At 41.5% G+C, this 22,999-nt stretch overlaps 2 protein-coding genes across 3 annotated transcripts in view; one reads left to right on the top strand and one right to left on the bottom strand.

Moving 5' to 3' along the window:
- Positions 1 to 22,999, top strand: part of RALYL (RALY RNA binding protein like) — a 446,351-nt gene that overhangs the window by 284,498 nt on the left and 138,854 nt on the right. Inside the window, exon 3 of one of the 2 annotated variants that reach the window (XM_075549530.1) lies at positions 16,080 to 16,112. The exons of the other annotated variant lie outside the window; for it this stretch is intronic. Within the exon in view, the coding sequence (XP_075405645.1) occupies positions 16,080 to 16,112 (33 nt within the window). The remainder of the gene's footprint in view (positions 1 to 16,079; positions 16,113 to 22,999) is intronic. 2 annotated transcript variants of the gene reach the window in all.
- Positions 14,377 to 15,676, bottom strand: LOC142448727 (ubiquitin carboxyl-terminal hydrolase isozyme L3-like). The gene is made up of 2 exons (XM_075550625.1): positions 15,601 to 15,676; positions 14,377 to 15,087 (listed from the first exon to the last, which is right to left on the bottom strand). Exons 1-2 carry the CDS (start codon positions 15,652 to 15,654, stop codon positions 14,554 to 14,556), a joined length of 588 nt encoding a protein of 195 aa, XP_075406740.1. The 5' UTR covers positions 15,655 to 15,676; the 3' UTR covers positions 14,377 to 14,553.

The following is a 22,999-nucleotide window of genomic DNA, read 5'->3' as shown; positions in this document are numbered from 1 at the left end:
TCCAGTGTGTGCTGGGGTGAGGCGATGGCAGGAGCCGCAATGGGGCAAGAAGGAGACCCCACTGTCAGCCTTGGCAATTACCTGTCACACCACCTTACCCCCACCCCAGAATCTGCTGGAGAAAATTTTCCACATCTCTCAGGAAAATGGTTAATACTCTTTTTTTGTGGGGGAGGGCAGGGTGTCAAGAAGTTTTTCTTGGCACTACACACCCATTCCTGTTGCTGCAGTTCAATCCACCATTAGAATTCTGAAAGAACATTACAGCCTGTTCCAGAGAGATGAGCCCCATCGCTTCAATTTTCAATGTGGCAAAAGGCCTGACTGTAAGTGTCAAAACTGCCACTGCAGTACTTGGTTGATAGTCCAGCCATCCATTAACCTGCCCCCACAGTGAGCAGTGCAGATGGGGAACTGCAAATAGAGCTTACCAAGGGGTTTGCTGATAGCCTAAGGCAGAGATTTCAATTGGGCATGAAAGTCCTTGAAAAAGAAATCTCTGCTTTGCACTTTGCTGAGAAATTTAATCCATTGTTGGAAACCCCACTGCAGAGAGAAGAGTCCTCTCTGCTGTATGGGTGAACTCTAACACAACAAATCTGAGGTGGGAAAATGGTCTCCTATAAAAGGAGCCCTGGTGGCATAGTGGTTACACATTGGGCTACAATCAGCAAGGTTAGCAGTTCGAAACCACTAGATGCTCTGTGGAAGAAAGATGAGGCTTCCTACTCCCATAAACAGTTACAGTCTTAGAAACCCACAGGGGCAGTTCTGCCCTGTCCTATAGGGTCCCTATGAATCAGCATAGACTGGATGGCAGTGAGTTTGGCTTTTGGTTTTGTTTTTATACTGTAATATTGTGGGGGTGGGGAGTTGGACTTTCTACTTCCACAAAGATTTAGTCTTGGGAACTCACAGGGGCACAAAAAAAATGCCTGGAGGGTCCAATGAGTTGAAACAGCTGGATGGCAGTGAGTGAGTGAGTGAGTGAGTGAGTGAGTGAGTGAGTGAGTGAGTGAGTCTGTAATTGTAATGGGTCAAGCTCTTAATCAGACTACCTAGGTGTTTAATCTGCTGTCCAGCTGTCTGGCTCTAAAGCTAGTTTATGGGCATTATATAGTCCCTTTCTGCCATAGTTTTCTTATGTATAAAATAGAGATGATAATGGTACCAACTACACCAGACAGTAATGAGAATTAAATGTGTTGAAATACTTGGACCACTAGCCATTGTATTCAAAATGATTTGCTAATATCCTAGATTGGGCACCCATTATGCATTGTTGCGTCTACACATTGTCATGTAGATGACGCATCTAGAGATGTATGTCCACTGCAGACTTTGTACCTCTCCATCCTGCGGCATCAGACACATTTTGCGCTTTCTGTCGCTGTGCATTTGGACGCGTTCTTCTCGTTCCTTTTCTCTATCCTGGGGCAGACACGGGTTAATTGCAGCCCTCGTACACTCTGAGGCCTGAGTAGGGTTTTAGAATTCTTGTCAACACTGTTCCCGGCAACCACCAGCAATTAGTCAGAGCTGACATGAAAGTTAAAACTTAGTTGACCTCCCAGCCTCAGCGCATACAGGCTTTTAAGGGCACACGATTGTCTCCACTCTCAACCACCTCCGCTTGTCCCATCACAGTCTCACCCCAGAGCCTTGCTCTGCCTCAAGTTTTGGAAAACAATTGACAGAAAAAACCCCAAAACTTTCTACCCAGTGGATTACTACTCAAGGCAACCTTACATATTGAATAAAACACTTCAAATAGTGGGGCAGGAGGAAGGAAAAAAGAAAGTACAAATAGGTAAAAACTGTGTATATATAGGTGTAAATATAAATATGTAGATATGTAAATATATAAAGATCGATGTATTTGTGTATATATACACACATATATATACACATACATACACACACACACATATATATATACACATACACACACAACAATGAAGCAGATGGGCTTTGGGCCTCTACTTAAATCTTATCACAGTACAAGAACTGCTTGTTCTAATAATGTGGCTCTATATGAATTTCACCTATCCAACATGATCACTGAAGTCAAAATGGGTACATAAGCAAATTTAGTGAAGAAAACTGATGGTACATGGCTATCAAAAAGAAATAGTGTCTGGGGTCTTAAAGGCTTAAAAGCATCCATCTTGCAGGGAAACAACAAAGCTCACATGGAAGAAGCACACCAGCCTGTGTGATCATGAGGTGTCGAGAGGAATAGTTATCAGAAGTTCAAAAACTAGCAATCAAACTGACATGAAGGAGCGCAAATACAGTGGAGACCCAAAGCCCACCTGTTAGATAATTGGACAGTGCCTCACACGGTAGGGATGATAGATCCAGGGTGCAGAATAGCACTGATGACACACTTAACTCTCCTTTCATTCTTTAACCTCCCCTTTCTATTATAGTCTTCGTTTTACTTCATTCATCTTGCTAGACCTGCGTATGTTCATTTGTACAATTAAGTTCATTCGATGCATGAAATCCAAAATAGATCAACCCTTCAGAAATAGTAATAGGAGAAAGGATTCCCAAGGGTACAGGAAGAGAGGGAGGGAAGAGGGAAAGGGGGAACTGAGACCACTGTATTACCCCACTTGAGGGAACGAATAACAGAATTGTCGGTGAACAGATACATTGGATGGGGTAAGATATGGCAGAAATAATAAAAATATATAAAAATAAAGGTTGCCGAGGCACAAGGTGAGGGAGGGAGGGAGGGGATAAAGGAGAGCTGATATCAAAGAGTTCAAGAAGAAAGATAATATTTTGAAAATGATGGCTACAGTGACTGTACAATTATGCTTGATCTAATTTAATTATGATTGTTATACTATCTGTAAGAACTCCCCATAACATGATAAACAATAAAGAAAATAAAAGTCTAAAGGGAAAAAACACCTCAAAAGGCTGCCCCTGGTCAGGGTTGTGTATCTGTCACCACACCACACTTGCTAGGGGGGCTGGCCTCACAGAGGGGCGTGGGCGGACTGAGAGTTACCGTGAGTTATGTGCCCATGGTCCGCGGGCAGCACTAGCGGGAATTCTCGAGCAAGCCCGGACTCTTACGTATCTTACTGCGACCCGATCCCGACCTCTGTAGGCTAAGAAGGTTAGGAGGTTGGCACCTCCAAAGGCCAGTGCTTCTTCCCAGGCTGTGCACCAAGGAAGTCTGTTCTCAGCAAGGGTGCCAAGGGTGCGTCCCCAGACACCCAGGCCTGGCCAGCAAGCTCGGAGGCCTAGGTGATCTGGCTGTCTGTTCACTTCCTTCCTTCATTCTTTCCTTGCTTGTTTTTGATCTTTGGGAACTAACTCCGCAAATAAAACCAAAATGAGACCAATTTCAATGCACTTGATTCCAATTCCAAGTGGCTCCGTGCGTGGCAGAAAAGAACTCTTCTCAGTAGGATTGTCAAGGCTATGCCCTTTAAGAAGCAGATTGACAGGCCTGCCTTCCAAGATGTCTCTGAATGGGTTCAGTCCACAGCCTTGACAATCAGTAGGCAAGGATCCCAGTGGGTGCAACCACTCAGGGGCTGCTAAGACACAAATATCTCAGAGAATAAATACCTCGGGCAGATTCTGATTTTCAGTGGGTGTCAAAGAATCCAGGTGTCATCCACAAAGATCCTCTACCTGTAAATAAGGAATTTGTCTTTTGGTAATAAATGAATTTTCACAAAAGCTGTAGATCAGTGCTATATTTTGATATTCAAAATGATCCGTAAAGGAGATTTCTAAGCAGCACTCTACACATGCTTATATTTGATCAGGATCATCATCTTCTCACATTTAATCACATATCTGGGGCGCAGAGCAGGGCAGAGAGAAAAAGCCTGTTTAAATAGAAGCCCTTGGAAGGATTCAAAAAAAAAAATGTCCGGCGGATGTGTTTAGAGTACAAATAATGGTGAATATATAGACTAAAATTTAAATATCAACATAAATGTTCTATGGATTTTGAGTTCCCACTTCACCATAAGCCCTAACCTAAGAATAATCAGTTCTCTGAGAAGGCCCTGCTCAGTACTTGCCCTCATGGAGGAATAGCTGAATATAGGATACAGAAGCGATGCAGGAAAGAGTGATGAGGAAATCCGATGGTGCCTGGCTATCGGAAAGAAGAACATCTGGATCGTAAAATCTTGTCTTAAAACAGACAGCTAAGTGAGGCGTCAGCGTAGTCCGCATGGAAGAAGAATAGTAGCCTATGCGACCCAAGGCTTATAAATAATAAAATCCAAGATCAGAGGAAGGCAGTATATTAGAGCTTCAATGTTAGCACCAGTGGAGAAGGCTATGGATAATGAAGTCCAAGTTCCTTTGCAGAGCCCTACAGGGTACAAGCAGGAAGGTAAAGACAGAGAGGAGAAGGGCATCCTCATGAAAAGGCTACATTCACAGAAGGAACCATCAGGCTGTGACCTAACTGAGATCTTGGATACCTTCTTGACACGTTTTGTTTCTTCAAGTTGACATAAAATTATGTAACTAGCACAGGGCCATACCTGACCTCCTCGGGCTTCCGCATTGCCCCAAGGCAGACGTCAGACAGGCACCTGCACTCTACCCTTCTTTACTATTCTGATGCCACCAGTTCTCCCTCACCATTCTACATCTTTGCTGGGTTCCGTAATTTGTTGCAATGTCACACAGAACCCACAGACAATACTCACGGGCAAGGGGGTTTAATAGGAAGTTAAAAGCTACAAGTCAGGATCAGCAAGCAGTAAAGATGCAGTCGTTGTCTCCTCAGCCAGCAGCCGGGTCTCGCTCTGCTTCTCAGCCTCTCCTGCCTGTGGTCCTGTGTCTTTTGCCTACAAGGGGCAGGAAGCAAGCCCAGCTGTCACTTGGTCTCACCCTTCCACAGAACCCCTAGTCTTGAGCCCGTTCCTCTGAATCTCTGTGTCATAGTCCGTAAGCAGCTGGTCTCACGGACCTCCACTGCTCAGACAGATCTTGAATGTGCTCTTCCAGGATCCTCGGCTTTCTCTTTTCTGCTGCACGTTCAAAGATGGCGCATCCTTATGGCTAGGGGTCTAGTAAACAAAACTGACCGATCTCCTCTAATAGTGTTGCACAGGTCCTGTTTGCATAGTCCCACCTAGTCATTTGCATGGTCCCACCCAGTCGTTTGCATGGTCCCACCCAGACATTTGCATAGTCCCACCTAATCGTTTGCATTATCCCACCTAGTCATTTGCATAGTCCCACCTAATCATTTGGTGATCATTAGTCTTGGCTAGAAGAGCTATATTAAGAAATCTCACCCCACCACGCATACAATGGAATAGTGTGCATCTCTAAAACACAATGATGAACCTGTCAAACACTTCACATTGTGGACAAATTTGGAAGCTACTGTGTTCGGCAGAGTTAGTGGATCTCTAAAGACAAATACTGCCTGATCTCACTATTACAAAAAAGAAAAATAGGTTTGACACCCAAAGAAGCAGACTTTGAAGGCTATGTGAAGGCCAGGGTCATGGAAGAGTTAAGTAAATGAGTGAAGGGGGAAGGGAAATGATAGTGTTTCAATATATGATCAATAAAAATAATTAAGTTTTTACATAGCAATGAGTTGGTTTGCTAAGTGTTAACTCGCTAAGTCTGAAACCACCATCGCTCCCCATGCAGAGCCATGTGGACCAGAGGCTGATCCTAGTGTAGCGTTTATGGTGTCTTCTAAATCACAGATGGGTCCCTGGGTGGTGTTAACCCAATGGCTGGAGGTTTGGGATCTGCTGTTCTACTTTTGAGAAATCAGCCTCTGCACTCCCTGCAGAACACTGCCTTCTGCTGGTGTGCATGAAGCTAGCCGCAAGGAGGAATCAGTTAGACGGAGACGAATTATACAGCAGGGGGTGGCAGTCCAGACTTTGGGACCAGATTGACTGTCGTAGATTTTTGATCCTGTCTCTTTGCTGTGTGACTTTGAGCAAAGTCAGTGGTTTCTGAGCTTCAATTTGCTCATCTGCTATGGGTTTAGGACTCTGTCTCTCCAAAGGCCCAGTAACACACCCAAAACTGTTTCTCAAAAGGAGAATAGTTACCTGCAGAGAGTGGCAGGACTTGGTGCTCCAAACTTAAAATCATGTGCTGTGGTTCACCATGAGGAGCCTGCCAAGGATTCTTTCCGCCGCTGCCACCTCAAGACCATTAGATCAGCTGGGTCATGTGACCCTATGGTCGGAGAAGCTTCCACAGCGGCCTAAGCCTGATGCAGAACATTCTCTTGCTCTGGGTCCCACTCAGCACTAGCCGTTTGTTTTGTTCGGTACTTGAAAAAAGGCTGAGGTAGTAGACCAAAATTAGAAATTTGCTATCGCCAGAATGCAAAGGTGTTGGGCCTCCTTTTCAGTTGTAGAGTGGACCAGATGCCACAACTTATCTCTTTAAAAGGAATATAGAAAATTAATTTTTTACAAAATTAATCTTTTGACATGCCTCACACTATGGACCCTTAGAAATTTCAGAGGTGGAGAAGACCTGAATTTTGTCAGGTTAATTTCACAACCTCCAGCACACTGATGTCTCACCAATAGATCTAGAGTTATTAATATTTCTTCCATAGTAGGTCCAATAAGCATGAAAACATTAAAGTAATGGATCCGAGTGGAAGGGAAAGGGAATGAGCTCCCTGCAGACCAATTTATGACAGGGTATTGGAGAGTAAATATGCCCATGAAGTCAGACAGTGGAAGTCTGTGATTGGCCTTCCCAGCTGAAGACAAACTGCTTCTGGTGGTGCTTTGATACAAAGGCAGAGAAAGGGGCATTGGCCCGAGCAGTTGCTGCATACCCACTCCCTTGAGATGTGTTCATTTGCCCAAGCAATGGAACTGCATGGAGAATAGCAAGTTCAATTGGAGTCACCAACTTGTTCAGTTTGCAATAATTCACGGCCATTCTCCAAGATATGTTTTTTTACGGACCAAAAGGGTGAATTGAATGGGGAAGTGGTAGGCTTCTTCACCCTTGAACTTTTCGAGTCCTTGGTGTTGGCACTATCTCTGCAATACGTACAGGATGTGGCTTCACTTTTCCTTTGCTAGTTTAATAGGTAGTGGCAGTTCTGAGGGCCTCCACTTGACCTTTTCTACTATAATAGCCTTTACTCTTATCAGGGTGGGTCTGCCAGTGTTTGATTAGGTCGATTCCAATCATGCATTCTGGAGCTAGGGGGACCACTACAGGATGGGCTTCGGGACTCACTGTGAGACAGATCTGAGCTAAGACCCCCATTAATAACCTGGCCTCCATATGCCCTACTTTCACTCGCGTCCCACAGTAATATTGTGGGTCTCCTGGAATGAGTGATAGTTCAAAACCAATGTCTAGTAATCTCGCAAAGTCTTCTTATTTCCTTTATCTCAGTAAACAGAATCCTTACTGGAATTAGTCTTTCGTGTATGGAGGTCATTGCAAACTTGTGAACCAGCTAAGAAAACTCATCGTCCAGAGTGCATTCCTTTATAAACCCTTTCCTCTCCAAATGCTTTAGGCTGAGCATCAGAGAGGCGCAAAGCCAGTGAAACACACTGTGGGGCTTCAGAAAGTTCGTAGAAAAATTGAATTAAAAGACAATGGGATTTTCCTGAGAGCTTTCTGTAGACTGTGAGCTCTATTAGTAAATGTTCCAAGTCCTCTTTGCTTTCAGCAAACAAGGTCATGTTGTCTGCGTAGCAAAGGTTATTAATGAGCCTTCCTCCGATCCTAATTCCTAATGTAGCTTCCTCTGCATTTAGTCTACCTCCTCAAATTATTTTCTAAGTATCAATATTGAAAGAATGTCATAAAAGTGTACAACCCTGACACACACCTTTCTGATTTCGAATCATGAAAGATCCCCTTATTCTCTTGAGTGAATGCTTCTTGGTCCATGTACAGATTCAGTATGAATAAAATTCCATGTTCTGGAATCATCATTCTTCCCAATACGACTCACAGTCAAAAAACCACAGGTAAGCATCTTTCTGATGTTCGCTGCTTTAAGCCAAGATCCATCTGACGTCTTTCCACATACTATTCTCACTCTGCCTTGACTGTCTCACGATAACCTGTCAACCATTTTGAATTCTCTTCAGCAAAATTTTGCTTGTGTATGATATTGATGATATTGTTAGATAATGCCCACCTTTTGTTGGATCACCTGTCTTAGGAACAGGCACAAACATGGCTCTCTTCCTATCAATTGGCCAGGTAGCAATCTTCCAGCTTTGGGGTTATTTGTTTGTTTGTTTTCAATAATGTCTTCAGTCAGCATGGACTTCTCCCTTCAGTATCTTTGGTTCTTGATTCGGGCCTACCTCATTAAAGGGCTGAACTGATCCTTTTTGAAACTCTTTCTGGGTAACTGTGTATCATTCCCATCTTTTTTTGTGACACTTCCTCTATCACTGAATATTTTGCTCATAAAATCTTTCAACTTTGCAACTTGAGGCTTGAATTTTGTTATGTTCTTTTAGCTTGAAAATGACGAAGGTGCTCTTCTGTGTTGGTTTTATAAGTCCAGGCCTTTGTACATGTCATCACAGTATTTTACTGTCTTCTCACGCTGCACTCAAACATCTCTCGGGCTCATTGACTTCGTGGCGTCTTCCACTGGCTTTAGCTACTCTACATGCACTCAAGAGGAAGCTCAGTGTCTCTTTGCACCTTCATTTTGGTGTTTTCTTCCTTCCTGCCTTTTTACTGGCCTTTTGTTTTCTTCATATACTCTGGCATCCCACAGCTCCTCGGGTATTTGGTTTTCATTAGCGTTTCAATGCATGAAACCTATTTTTGAGATTATCTCTAAATTAAGGTGGCTATACGTAAGATTGTAATTTGTCTCTTATGGATTTTTTTCTTTTTAATTTCAACTTTAACTTGCATATAAACAATTGATGGTCTGTTCCACAATCAGCGCATGGCCTTGTTCTGGCTGATGACATTGAGCTCCATTGTCTCTTTCCACCGATGTAGTGGGTTTGGCTTCGATGTATTCTCTCTCTCACAAGGTCCATGTGTATAATTACTATATTGTTGGAGGAAAAATGTATTTTCCATAGATAAGTCATTGGCAGTACAAAAATCTGTCATGTGATCTCTGGAAGTGTTTTTATCACCCAGGCTATTTTCTTTAGCCCCAAATATTGATCTTTTTTGGATTCTATTTTATTTCTCTACTGTGCTTTGTTTCTTGAGGGCTGTGCTTTCTGATATTAATTCTTTTAATTCTATGAGGGGTTTTTTCCTAGAGGGCCCTATTTGAAGTATTATTAAATTCACTGCCTATTTGATTGAAAAATAAATCTTAAGAAAAAGAAAAGCAATCTCTTCCTTCACAAAACAATTACATTATTATTTTTTTTAATCTCAGAAATGTTCTCTCTGGGCATATCTTGGTGAAATAAGGTGTTTCTAAGTATTAAATTGATAAAATGTACTCCAATGGGCTGTTTCTCCTGATAGTTTTTTTAAAATTATTGTCATTTTCAGTTTTCAGAAATAAATTACCCAGTAAATGTCAGCCATTTGAGTTGACAATCTCTCTTGGACATAGGCATGACCCTCAGGTTCCCTCTGTTCCAGAAACTGGGCTACTTGCTATAAGACACGATTTCATATGCTTCCCCCACTCCCTGAAGTTGGAGATGATATTTTCTACGTCACTACTGATAAAAATTAGTTTAGAAGGAAGCTATGACTTATCTCAAGGCTAGAGAAGTTTGCATTGCGTAGTGAACCCAAAGGAGCAGCTGGTTATTAAAGCGGAGAATAATTCAATAAACAAACGCGTTGCCACTTTCTTCTGCAGCTTGCTGTCAGTTTCATGATGAGGAATGTGGTAGGAGGATGGCCCTGCACCAGTGTCCCAGATCCTGATTTACCACAGAAAATTCTTAGGAGACCCAGAGTCTAGTACTTGTCTTTCGTGATTTAGCGTGGCTTGTGGGTGACAATATTACCTTTCTGCAAAGCTCTGGAAGCATCAGCAATCACCTACCTTTGATCACCAGGGACATAACACAGACCTATTAGAGGCCTCTTGTCTAAGTAGAGATCAAGATTTAGTAATCATTTCAATTTTAATAAAACTCTTAACCTTTTAATTTATAACTGTTATCATCAAAACATACCACAGTGATGGAGATAATAATTTATAGAAGTTAAGAGATGTACAAAGTTATGCAAGATGAATATGTCAGGATTAGTTTTTTCAGGATGATTAGACACAGCTGAATGTGAAAGGCAAATAGGCCTTAAATAGATAAAGAAGAACCATATGAGTTTTCTAGTGTAGAAAGCGTACATTCAAAGGCACCAAAACAAAGCTAAGGACAATATGTTTGGGAAATAAATAATTTGGTCACAACCAAGGGTTGGAAAACTTTGGCCTGCAGGTCAAATCCTACTCACGAGTTGTTTTTGTACAACCCACAAGCGAAAGATAGCATTTATATTTTCACATGGTTGAAAAAAAGAAATTGAGTTTTAGAATTAAGCATGTAGGATGAAAAGTGGGAAGAGTGACCTGGAAAGATGGTAGGAGACATTTGGGAAGAGATTCAAATGACAAGATAACAAGTAGCTGATGACATGAAAACAGAGTGATGAGGATCTTAATCTGTCAGTAGGGACAAAGGCTGGATTTGTAGGACAATGTCTTATCTGGGTCCTCTAGAGAAGCAAAATTTGTGGTGCTTTTATAAGTGTATACAGGTAAAATTTTATATCAAGAAAATGGTTCTCACTATTGTAGAGACAGGCAAATCTGACTCCAGGCATGTTCCACTTCCATGGGCCAGATGTTAAGCTGGAGACTGTTCCTGATTCATGTCGCTGCAGGGCCTAATGAAGCCTAGATCCGCAGAAATGCTTCAAGCTGATGATTGCAGAGGGGCAATGCCAATTAGACTGAATGATTACCAGCATCAGCGGGCAATATGGTCGGTCAGTGGTTCAAGTCCAAAGAATTCGAAGGCGGTGAGCCAGATGCACGATCCAGACCCAGCAAACAAGCAAGCAACTGTTTCCACGGTGTCCGTTTATGTTGGAAGCAAACCACCCCATAAAGAAAATGTCCTTCCCTTTGCACCAGGACTACGACTGGAGGAAGGGTATCACCTCCCTCAATAATCTTAAATCCAGTTGACTACTCCATCAAACCAGATTAAATTATCACATCATGAGGAATTGTTACGTCTTAACTGCCAAACCACTGAGAATCCGAGCCTGGCCTACTTGACTCAAAACCTAATTGTCACAAGTGGAGGGGGAATTTGAATTATCTTGATCGGGAGAATATTTTCATATATCTTACAAGTAGAAAACACCTGATTTGAGATATAGTTTCCAAATCCTTCCAACCGTATAATTATGTTTTATGCATTGGCATGCTTTTCCCATAAAGGCCATATACTAAACCCTTTAGGACTGTGATCATACAAATCGGGCATTTTAGTACAAAAGCCACCTTAGACACTGTGCAAACAAATGAGCATGGCTGCATGACAATAAAGCTTTATTTATGGAGACATTTGAATTTCATATACTTTTTACATGTCATAAAATAGTATACTCTTGATTTTTTGTCGAGTATAGAAAAATGTCCAAGCTAGTCTTAGCTTGTAAGTTTGTGCAAAAACAGCTGGTAAACATGATTTGACCTACAGGCTTTTGCCAACCCCTGGTTTATAGAACATTAGTCAGGATTCTAAATCAGATGTCATTTTGAAATTTTTTTTTTGAAGTCTTTTATGAAACATGGGGAAGGAGAGAGTGGAAGTGCGGAGAGATTGAGTCAGCCATATTAACCCTGGGCATTAGTGAAGGACATTTTCCGGGAACATGCTTCCATCCAATAACTCTCTCTCTGAAGCTTTCAGATAAAGGGGGGGGGGAACCTCTCCATAAATACTACTTCAAATTCTTTTCTCATCATGTTGATAATTGCACCAGCAAAGGCAAAATAGTGCCTTGCTCTTCTTCAAGTTACTCATGTTGTATGGTATCCATAGGTACAGTGGTGCAGAGCAGTATTTAAACAAATGGAGTGGTTTAGCAGCATTGAAGGAAGCTTAGTGATTTCAGTGTTTAACATCAGAGAACTTCTGAACAAAGAATCTACAGAGAGATCAGTGAGAGTCCGGTAACTAATGAGAACTAGCCCTGAAGTGGAAATAGAGGGGAATCTGAAAGTCACTGAGGAAATGAGTGGGGGCCACATCTGTCCGCCTATGAAAAGAAGACTCCACTCTCCTCCAGTCCGATGTCGATTGCCACACGGCAGAGACCAGACATGTGTCCACACTCCACCCTTCTTTATCCTTTTCCCACACCAGCCATGTCTCCCAGAGCACTCGATCTCACTGCTGGGTGCACTAGCTTGTTGCTATGGCCGTACAGAATCCACAGACAATCTTCCTAATTAAAAGGGTTCGTTGGGGGAAACAAACAGTTAACAATAATAAGGATATAGTTTTTTGTTGGAGTTTTGTTTTGCTTTTTGTCTATAAAACCCCTTCTCAGCCATGCTGTGAGGTATATGGCCCTCAGCCTCTCAGCCATGTAGGTGGTCCTTTGACCTCTGCCTCAGTGAGCTTCCTCCTCTGTCCCATGTTCAGTATATCGCCACCCCTGGTGCTTCCATTGCCTCCACCCGTTCAGACTGGGACATCACATGCACTTCCCTGGCGGCTCTTCCTTTTTGATGGTCATGGAATTTCCTCTCTGCCTGCTTCAGAAATGGCTCACTCTTTTACCCAGAAGAATGTCAAAACTAACCAATCCCTGAGCTAGAATCTTCAACACCTTATTTGCACCCAGCGACTGGGTAGGAGTTACCAATATGATGGACCAAAAAAAGCCATATTAAATCGTTTCCCTTCACCACAGTCACTTCACCAAAAGGAAAAACCAGCCTTTCTAATAAAATGCCAAAAAGATGAGTCAGACATAAATGTTTTAAACTACATTCTACCCTAGGGCTACCCACCAAGGGACACATACCCAGTAGTGAGAGGAAAGAGGGACAAGGTCAAGAGTAAGCAATTAGGAACTGGATTTTTGCAGCTACATACAAACAGATCACATAAATACACTAAATTCTAACAACTATTAGGCTATAATTATTTGCAAAATCAGAAAGAATGGAGCCTATTAACTTCCACATCTTAACAATTTTTCAAGTCAATGATATCCATGGACAGGATTCCAGGTAGTTATGTTAACAAGAAAGAATATAATCTGTGGGTTTAAGTTTTATCTTGAGCCAATCTCTTTGGACATAAAAAGGAGACTCAACAAGGGTGCAGAGGTCAAGGGACCTCAGTACTGCCAGGAAAGAAGATCTTGGACTTGAGATTCCTTCACGGAAAATATCCTAGATGCTGGGGAAGAGAAAAGCCAAGACAGTGCATTTCTCTAAGAAAGACCAGGCCCACACATGCTCCACGGTTACCAGGAGCTTCTCCCAGAACAAACAGGGAGAAAAAGCTTTCCTTTGGGACTGGCACCCTATATTTGGAGTTTTAATCTCCCCTACTATTAAAGAAAAAGTGCTGTTTATTAAAGACATCACTTGTGGCATTTCTTATATAGTAACACTGGACAACTAAGGCAATCATATAAAACTAAAAATCCTGGAGTCAATTCTCCCTCGTGGTGACCAACTGGGTTACAGAGGAGAACTTCTCCCTCGGGTTCTCTGGGCTGTAATATTTAAGGAAGTAGATCGCCAGGCCCGTCTTCGATGGTGACATTGCGTAGCTTTGAATTGCCAATTTTTAGGTTACTAGTTGAAGTCAGACCATTGGTACCACCCATGGACCTTCAAATCCTTGAGAGCAAATCAAACCCCTTTCTCCGGAGTCAATTTGACTCACAGAGCCCTCACGTGTTACAGAGGAGTATGGCTCCATAGGGTCTTGTTTCATATAAGATAGAAACCCTCTAAATTTCTCGTTAATTTCCCTTTGACCATTTGATACTAGTCATATCTTTTCAAGCATATGCAAGCATACATTTAAAGTTTTATTCCCATCTCTTTTCCCTGGTTGTTTGCCTACCTGTATCACAGATGCGTAGAAAAAACAAACCAACCCAAAGTCTAGTGACTTGCTCACAATGTCACCATTTACCAGAGACTTCAGATGAGAATTCCCTCGCGGCACACTAAGGGTACGGAAAATAGCCAGGCTCTTTGGAGACACAAAGGAGATCAGACATCCCTAATCCATGATCAGACAAGGGATTGAGGCGCTTGTAAATGACCTCCAGCAGACGACTGCTGCCTTCCTCTTCACCACAGAATATTTACCTTGGAAACAAATAACTTAGCCAAGAAATAAACCAATACATTGTAAATTTCTTTTTTTTTAATTCACACAAAGTTTTAATCAGGTTAACGAAAATATCAAAAATTTGAGTTAGTGTTTGGCAGCATCAATTTTTGTTGCAAATAATACAGTATTTGGCGTTTCCATTGTTAATACGAGCTATGCTGCAGAAAGAGCAATCGCATGAAATCTTAATTCATCAGGGTCACGTTCCGTAACCTTCTTGCAAACTTGTATGGCGTCCCAATTCATAGAGGTGCCCATCTACATGAACTAATGCAACAAAATGAAGATCTACTTTTTCATCTCTACTTGGTGCCTCAGGCTGACCTTCATGTGCACTGGTCTCGTGAGTGACTCGAATAGCGTCATGGTTCTCCCGGTATCTGGCTCTCTCTTCAGGGGACATTGAGGCAGACTCCTCCAGGAATTTCTTTAAGGTTGATCCAGACTCAAAGTGCATCTTGTCCTGGTTGTTAGCGATGGCGTGGATCAGTCCGATGGTCCCACAGGCATTGCTGATCGTTTGCTTCATGAAATACACTGAGGATGTAACATCCTGTCCCTGAGATTTGATTTTCTCCTCCTCTTCCATCCAGAACATTTCATACTTGGCTGTGATCGGGAAGAGCAGTAAGACTGCACGCACTGGCCTCGGGACCATGCTGAGGAGCTCGGGGTCCATTCCATAGATGTCAACAAACTGCCAGTTAGATTGTAGACCTAATTGTTTGAGAAACTAGGAGGTGCAGGTGAAGGAAACGGATGGTGTTTGCACTGGCAGGTGGCGAACCGTCAGGCGAAGGGAATGGCCGTCACTCAGCCTCGGGCCCTGATGCGTGGTGACCTGGGAACGTGGTGACCTGGGAACGTGGTGACCTGGGAACGTGGTGACCTGGGAACGTGGTGACCTGGGAACGTGGTGACCTGGGAACGTGGTGACCTGGGAACGTGGTGACCTGGGAACGTGGTGACCTGGGAACGTGGTGACCTGGGAACGTGGTGACCTGGGAACGTGGTGACCTGGGAACGTGGTGACCTGGGAACGTGGGCTGCGGAGGCACGGCGGCTGGGGGTGCCTCGGACAGCCAGGTGGCTCTTCTGAAACCCAACATGAGTGGGGGGTCAGGGGTGGGTGCTTACGGAATGGGATCCCAGACCCCCGGGGAGCTCGAAGGTGGAGCCGGGCGGGATGCAGGCCGAGCAGGAAGAAAGGGGTCAGGGCTCCCCAGCGACAGGCACCTCCACTCACCTGGTTAGTGACCTCGGGGTTGGCCTCGAGCAGCAGCCAGCGCGGACCCTCCATGGCCGTGCTGCTCAGCGCCCTCTCCAGCCTACATTGTAAATTTCTTTACCACTCCAACAACCACAAATAGCTGTTACACTGGAATTTCTGCAAACAAATTACCATGAATAATGAGAATAAATAGATCAAAGGAGTACAAATCAAAATTAAACTAACATCATTATGATCTTAATGTATCTTTTAAATGCTGCATTCCCATTTCAAGGCTCTCCCATTTCCTGTTGCCTCTGCATTAATTCACCCAGAATTTAAATTAGCCCAGATTAGGTCTTCATATATTATTTATAGCTTTTTATTGGTGGTAAATTATGCATTTCCATCCAAACAAGTGTAATAATTCTATCACATTTGTGTAAAAGCAATTTTTGAATACACAGCATATTGTTGTATTAAAATGAATTTTTAATGGTTTTTTTCCCCCATAGACTTGAATCAAAGGAGCCTTTCCTGTCCGTTGGGTGAGTAGATGTCTAAATATTCTAAACATCAATTATTTAACTCAAATAAACACAGCCTTATGAAATTGTATTTCCAGTCATTTAACCCCCATATTCAAAGGCATATCATTGAATTCATCATTTCGACAGCAACATTGCCATTCACATTTTATAAAGCCTGAACTAAAATGATCTCTAGGCACTTTTGTAACCTCAGAAATTGAGGTCGTGAATATACATGTCGTACTGGGTCCGCTGTAAAAGCCAAGTAACGGAAACGACGATGATCTAGACTATCCATATTATCCGCACGCGAAGATGAGCTCCATTGTTTTCAGTTCCTATGAACCACGTTTACAGTTTTCCTAGTCTGCAATCCAGTCTTTCTGTTGCCTTCTCTCATTACCCACTATGGCCAGGTCACTTCTACAGCTCTAACATTGTCTTCTGAGTCTTGATGCCTCCCTTTCTTTTCACTTTCTCTCCCCTATTTCCTCCCCCTGACTGCTTCTCTGAGTGCGAAACCAAAGACCTTGGAGGCAGACTAGGAAGAAGCGTGGAGACCATGCTGTGTCATGACACATGTCCTCATTGAGAGCCTGATATTGCTGACAAGTGCACGTATGGACTATTGTCAGGCCTTCTGAACAAAGTCCGGATCTGCAGATGGTGTGCATGATGTGTGTGTATGTTTGGAACGATTTTGTTGTGTTTTCAATTAAAGGTTACTCAGCGAGCTAGGGAGACTGTGTGGAGCGTGGGCACCATATCAGACCTCTGGCCTTCCTATCGCTCAGAGGCAAGTGGCTGACATGCTTCCATGCCCCATCCCTCCTTACCTGGTCTGACACCAACTCTTCCTTCCACGGCACTCTACTGCCATGCTGGGGCCAAGACTTTGTGGCAAAGGCCACATAGAACTCACAGACAATGCTCACAATTATGGGGGTTACGAGGGAAGATATTACACTACCACGTGTCAAGATCAGTAAACAGCTAGGATACAATCATGTTACACCACCACCCCCGTCCTCAGTCAGTAGCAAAGTGTCTCTCTGGTGCCCTAGTTCTTAGCCATATGGTCCCTGGCCTCTGCCTTCCTGGACCAGGAAGTCTCCAGGTCACTCTATCATGGTCCCATAAGCTTGGACCAAAGGAAGAGAAGTTACCTACTAATCTAGGCACTGCTTCTGTGCGACAGTCTCTGGGGCGTCTTGTTTTGACCTCTGCCCTTTAGACATCAATCTGGAGCATCCTCTTCTGATGGTCCTGGGCCTTCTCTCTCTCTTGCTTCAAAGATGGCTCATCTTTATCACCAACAGGGTGCTAACAAACACTGACCAATCCCACAGTGACACACATACCCTATTTACATAGTCCCACCTAATCATTTGGTGGGAGTTAGAGACTTGGTTAGAAGAGCCATATTAAGAAATGTCACTCTGCCACGTCATTTCTACTTAACTTGGCCCATGACATTGATTACATTTTTCCTAATGTGTCAACATTCCCATTATTTCTATTCTTTTTTTGTCTCATTTCCATTCAAATGACTTCCTTGCCCCTACTTAACATCTCTTTGTTTGAGGGTCAATGTTGGGCATTGGATTTCATGTAGTTGATTATTTAAAGGAACACAATAATCACAGGTGACATCGTTCCTATTATAATGAATCTCTATTATTTGGATAGAAGGCTACCGCAGGAAATAGGTTTAGTTCCATGTTCTCAGGGTGTCTTCAGACAATCATCCCGGAAGTTCCTCTACTCTCTGTTGGTCCAATAATTCTGGCCTCTGCTTCTCCTTTCTTATTCTTTGTATCAGGGACTTTCTTTTTTTTTAATTTATTTTATTTTTTTTTTATTTTAACAATTTATTGGGGCTCATACAATTCTTTTCACAGTTCATACATATACATACATCAATTGTATAAAGCACATCTGTACAGTCTTTGCCCTAATCATTTTTTTCTCTTTTCTTCTTTTACATTTTATTAGGGACTCATACAACTCTTACCACAATCCATACATATACATACATCAATTGTATAAAGCACATCCATACATTCGTATCAGGGACTTTCTAATGTGTCCCTGGTTTCAGTGGTTGGTAGTGGCAGCCAGGCACTCTCTCGTTCATCTGTTCTCAGGCTACATGATATTGTGGATCACAGGGGCGTTTAATCCTGTGGACTAGTTTCTACTTGGAGTCTTTGGTTTCCTTCCTTCCCATTTGTTCCAGATGACCAGAGGCCGGGTGTTGCATCTTACAAACTTGTAAGACCCCAGGTGCTATGCACCAAAGCAGGATATAGAGCATTGTCTTTATGAAGTGGGTTAAGCCAGTTGTCTTGAGTTATTGAATGAGACTGTGGTCACTACCCTGCAAACCCAGCAAACAGTCTACGAAGTGCTTGGTTATGGCTAGATAGTAGCCGTAATTTTTCCCCTATGCAGTTTGTTATATGTATGACTATACATGTGGTACAAAAAACATGTATATAATATGACTACAAATACATTAGTAAATGCATACTCATATACTCACAAGTGCCTTCCCATACATGTATATACATAAAGGTCAACCTATATAACCACACCCATAGTTTTTTGGTTGTGATTGTTGCTGACTGTAAAATGATATGTTTTAGTATTTACCAATATTGCCATCTATTCTTCCACATTTCTCAGAGTCTTCATTTCTGTTGGACAAGTTGTGCAAATATCATGCATATTGGATATTACTAATAATGCCCTAGCCACTGATAGTATCCACTATCTAGAAAATTACCTCCCTCATAGTCCTCTAGTCTCGCATAACCATCCAACAAAATTGTTTTCTGTATGTATACCCACTCTTAGCTTTTCTAAAAAAGTGAGATCGTACATCCCTTCACTCAGCATAATGTGCTTCTGTTTCACCCGTTATCAGATGTTGTCGACATTCATCATTATTTTTTATCATTGCATGATATCTGACAGTATGGATGTGTGTAGCACAAATTTGTTGATCCATTTATCTGTTGATGGGCACTTGGGTGATTTCCATCTTTTTGCTATTGTGAATAAGGCTTTGATGCGCATAGGCATCCGTGTCTATTCATGTCACTGGTCTTTTACCTCTGGAATACTCATCTAAGAGTTAGGCTATTTCCAGTTCCAGCTTTTGAGGAAGCACCATGCTGTTTGCCAGGATACTTTTCCACTATTTGACAATTCACCAGTCATGTCAGAGTCCCAGCCCCCTACATCGCACCAGCATTTGTTATTTTCTGCGTTGCTTTGTTTTCACTCATTGCCACTTTAAAGTGGTCACATATAGTCTCTCATTGTAGTTATGACTTGCATCTTTGTGATGGACAATGATCACAAGTATCTTGCGGCCTTCATACATCTATAGGCTATCTCAGTATTCTCTTCAGTGAAGTGTTTGCTATGGCCTTTGCACACTTTATGTTTGGGTTATTTATTTTTTGTTGGGCTTTTTAATTTTTCTGTATGTTTTAGTGATTAGACCACTTTTCAATATAATGTCAATTCAACGCCCCCCCCATCCACCCACCCCCAATCAATAGACTTCCTCTTTCCTTTGTGGGTAAAGTATTTCTGTTGTTGTTGTTGCTTTTACTGGAACATAACCCATATATCATACAATTTAGTAGTTCCATCATATCAAGAAGAGTTGTACAAGCATCACCACAATCAATTTTAGAACATTTTCTTCTTTCTTGTATTCCTTGTTATGATCTTTCCATCTTCTTTGCCCTACCTCCAAGAAATCATTAATCCAGTTAGTCTCTATAGATTCATCCATCCTAGATTTCATATAACAAAAAAGCATGCAAAGAGGAAAAAAAGAATTAAAAAACTAACAATAACAAGATAAAATAGAGGAAAACCCCAGTTGAAAAGAAAGCAGAAATATTAAAAGCTAGAACAACTTTAAAATGGGTCAAATGGAAGATCAAATGATATGATATTACCGTGTTTTGATGAACATAAGTGTTTAATTTTTTTAAAACATTTTATTAGGGGCTCATACAACTCTTATCACAATCCATACGTACATCAATTGTGTAAAGCAGATTTTTACATTCTTTGCCCTAATTATTTTCTTTTTTTTCTTTCCTTTTCTTTTTTTACATTTTATTAGGGGCTCATACAACTCTTATCATAATCCATACATATACATGCATCAATTGTATAAAGCACATCCTCACATTCCCTGCCCCAATCATTCTCAAAGCATTTAATTTTTAGGAGGTTCGAGCACTCTGTTGAGATCTTCTATTGAGAATGTACTTCTAGTTTTGTGTGATAGACTATTTGATGCCAAAAATCAGGTGTCTCCACTTCAACCTTATGTGGTTTTTTCCAACTTTTTATTGTGAATTACATGAAGGCTCACGGAGAAGATCAATTTTCCTTTCAATAATCCATACACATTTTACTTCATGGCACTGATTGCCATCCCCACAATGTAACAAAACGTGTCCACCTCCCTCTGTGTGTTTGTTTTCATTCCTTCTTTCCTAACCCCTCCAAACATTGACCGAAGGGTAACGCTGCCCTTTCAGTTGAAAAATGGTTCAGCATCTTCTAGTGTGGTGTGGACCCCATAGTGTTATTTTTCTTATGAGTTGGGCTGAAAACCACAAGATTAGCTGTTTGAAACCACCAGCTGCTCTGTGGGAGAAGAGGCTTTCTACTCCCATAAGAGCTACTGTCTGGGAAACCCACAAGGGCAGTTCTGCCCTGTCTTATGAGGAGGCTGGGAGCCAGAATGGACTTGATGCCAGTGTGGGGGAGAGCTGTATGGTGCTGGGTTGAAATGAGTCATGAGAGTGAATTCATTTTGTAAAAATTAGACACATTTGTGCATATGAAGATCTCACCAAAGAAGTTAGAATAAATGTTCCATGTTGCACTTTCTTTCTCTTTGATGTGTGCATTTACTGTCCTACCTGCTTCTGAGCACTACTTTCGCTGAGTCCAAAGTTTTTTGGTGTGTGTATATTCATTCTCATTTGGTTTAAGAATTTAAAATTTCTTCAATTTCCTCTGTTTCCCAGTAGCTTTTAGGAAAGTTGTTATTCAAGTTCGTGTAAATTTACTCTACTCCTTCTGTTATTTATTTCTGGTTTGATATTATTATGATCAGAGAGGAAACTTTGTATTATTTGATATTTTGAAATTTTTTATGGAGGCGTCCTTTGTGGTCTAATACAGATTCTGTTCTGGAGAATGAATCACATGCATTGGAGAAGAATTTGTACTGCGCCGCTGTTGGGTGGATATATGTGGTTGAGTTAGTTCTTGTGTTATTTAGCTCTTCTGAATTATTGCTGGAGTTTATTCTGGTCTATCATTGAAAGTGGAGTTTTCAAGTCTCCCATTATTATTTATTTAAAACTATTTCTGTCTTCATTTCTTTGGGTTTGTTTGATATATTTTGGACCTTTGTCATTGGGCACATAAATAGCCATTATGCAAACAGCTTCTTGGTGAATTGATCCTCTATTGGTTATATAAACTGCCTTGTCTCTAAGAGTGGATTTTGGCGTTAAGTTTATACTATAAGATTCCTATTGCCACCTCTTCTCTCTTTTGGTTGGTGTACTCATGATATCTTTTTTCCACCCTTTGATTTCTACCTATTTCTGTCTTTGGAGAAACTTTGTCTTTCATAATATTAGTGAAGTTTTACGTCAATAAATATTCAAAATTATCTCTATGCTTCCCCCCTCCTGTGCATCTGGAATTCTATTTACCCATGCATTCTTGCTCTGAATAGTGTCCCACGTATCTTTTAGACTTTCTTTATTTTTCTTCTTTTTTTCCCCTAACTAATCCTCAAAGAAATTGTGGGGAGGGATTTATCTGCTATTTTGTTAGAATTAGTATAGTTTGATCTGACCTATCCAATACTTTTTGGCTAATGTTTTAAAATAACTTGTTAAGGGACTTGTACTTACTCTGGATTTTAGTTTAAAGTATCAAATATATTGGAAGATTCGTTTCCTACCTTGAGAAAAGCCAGTTATACTTAATAAGGAACAAAAGTACACTTAGGCAGCTACTACACTCATGCTTAATGACCAGAAACATGGTATTGGGTTTTTAAACGATTGGATCAATTTTCTTTTATTACTTTGTTCATGGCCCTTGAATATTTCAATCATTCAATGAGCTACATGACTCCATCTTCCCTTTTCCTCCTTGTAAAGTATTTCAAAAAGTCATCCAAATCAGGTGAATCAAAATGATTGTTAAGAAATCTGGGAGAGAAAATGGAATATACACATCTACTGGAAAACAGTATGAAAAATGGAAGGTCAAGTTGGTCTGAATTGAAAAAAATCACTAGAGCATGCCTCTTTCCTACATTGATCATCAGCTCCTATTGTTAAAAATTTCTAAGCCCCAAGAAATCTCTTCTTTTAAATACATATGTGTCCTGCCCTCAAGTCAATAGAGCTGAAATAGCTCCTCTTCACGCCTCACCTCCTGCGGCTTCTCTGCAGCGTGGCCCGTTCTTGCTGACTCCTTTGGATGGATCCATCTTTTATTGAGTACCTCTATTTTCCAAGGGCAGACCCTAAGTAATCTTTATTTTAAACTCATCAGTTGTTTAGTGTCCAGCATTAGAGGCCAGAGAGGGAAAAAAACCTTTGAAAACCAAATGATATATAATTAGAGTTCAGAAATGCTCAAGATAGGAGATCTGGCATGTCGCTGACAAATAAGATTGGTCTGTCCCTTAGAGAATACCTGAACCATAAAGGGAGTGGAATATGCAATGCAAAGGCTTCGGCTGCCTATTTGAACTTATACTTAAATTCTTTCATCCCCTTCAAGAAAATTAGTTTATGTTTAATCATTTTATTGGGGCTCTTACAGCTCTTATA

This window comes from Tenrec ecaudatus, chromosome 5, assembly GCF_050624435.1.
Source record: "Tenrec ecaudatus isolate mTenEca1 chromosome 5, mTenEca1.hap1, whole genome shotgun sequence".
In the NCBI taxonomy this organism is placed as follows: Eukaryota; Metazoa; Chordata; class Mammalia; order Afrosoricida; family Tenrecidae; genus Tenrec; species Tenrec ecaudatus.
The sequence above is the reverse complement of the archived record's forward strand: the minus strand, read 5'-3'. Positions and strand labels throughout refer to the sequence as shown.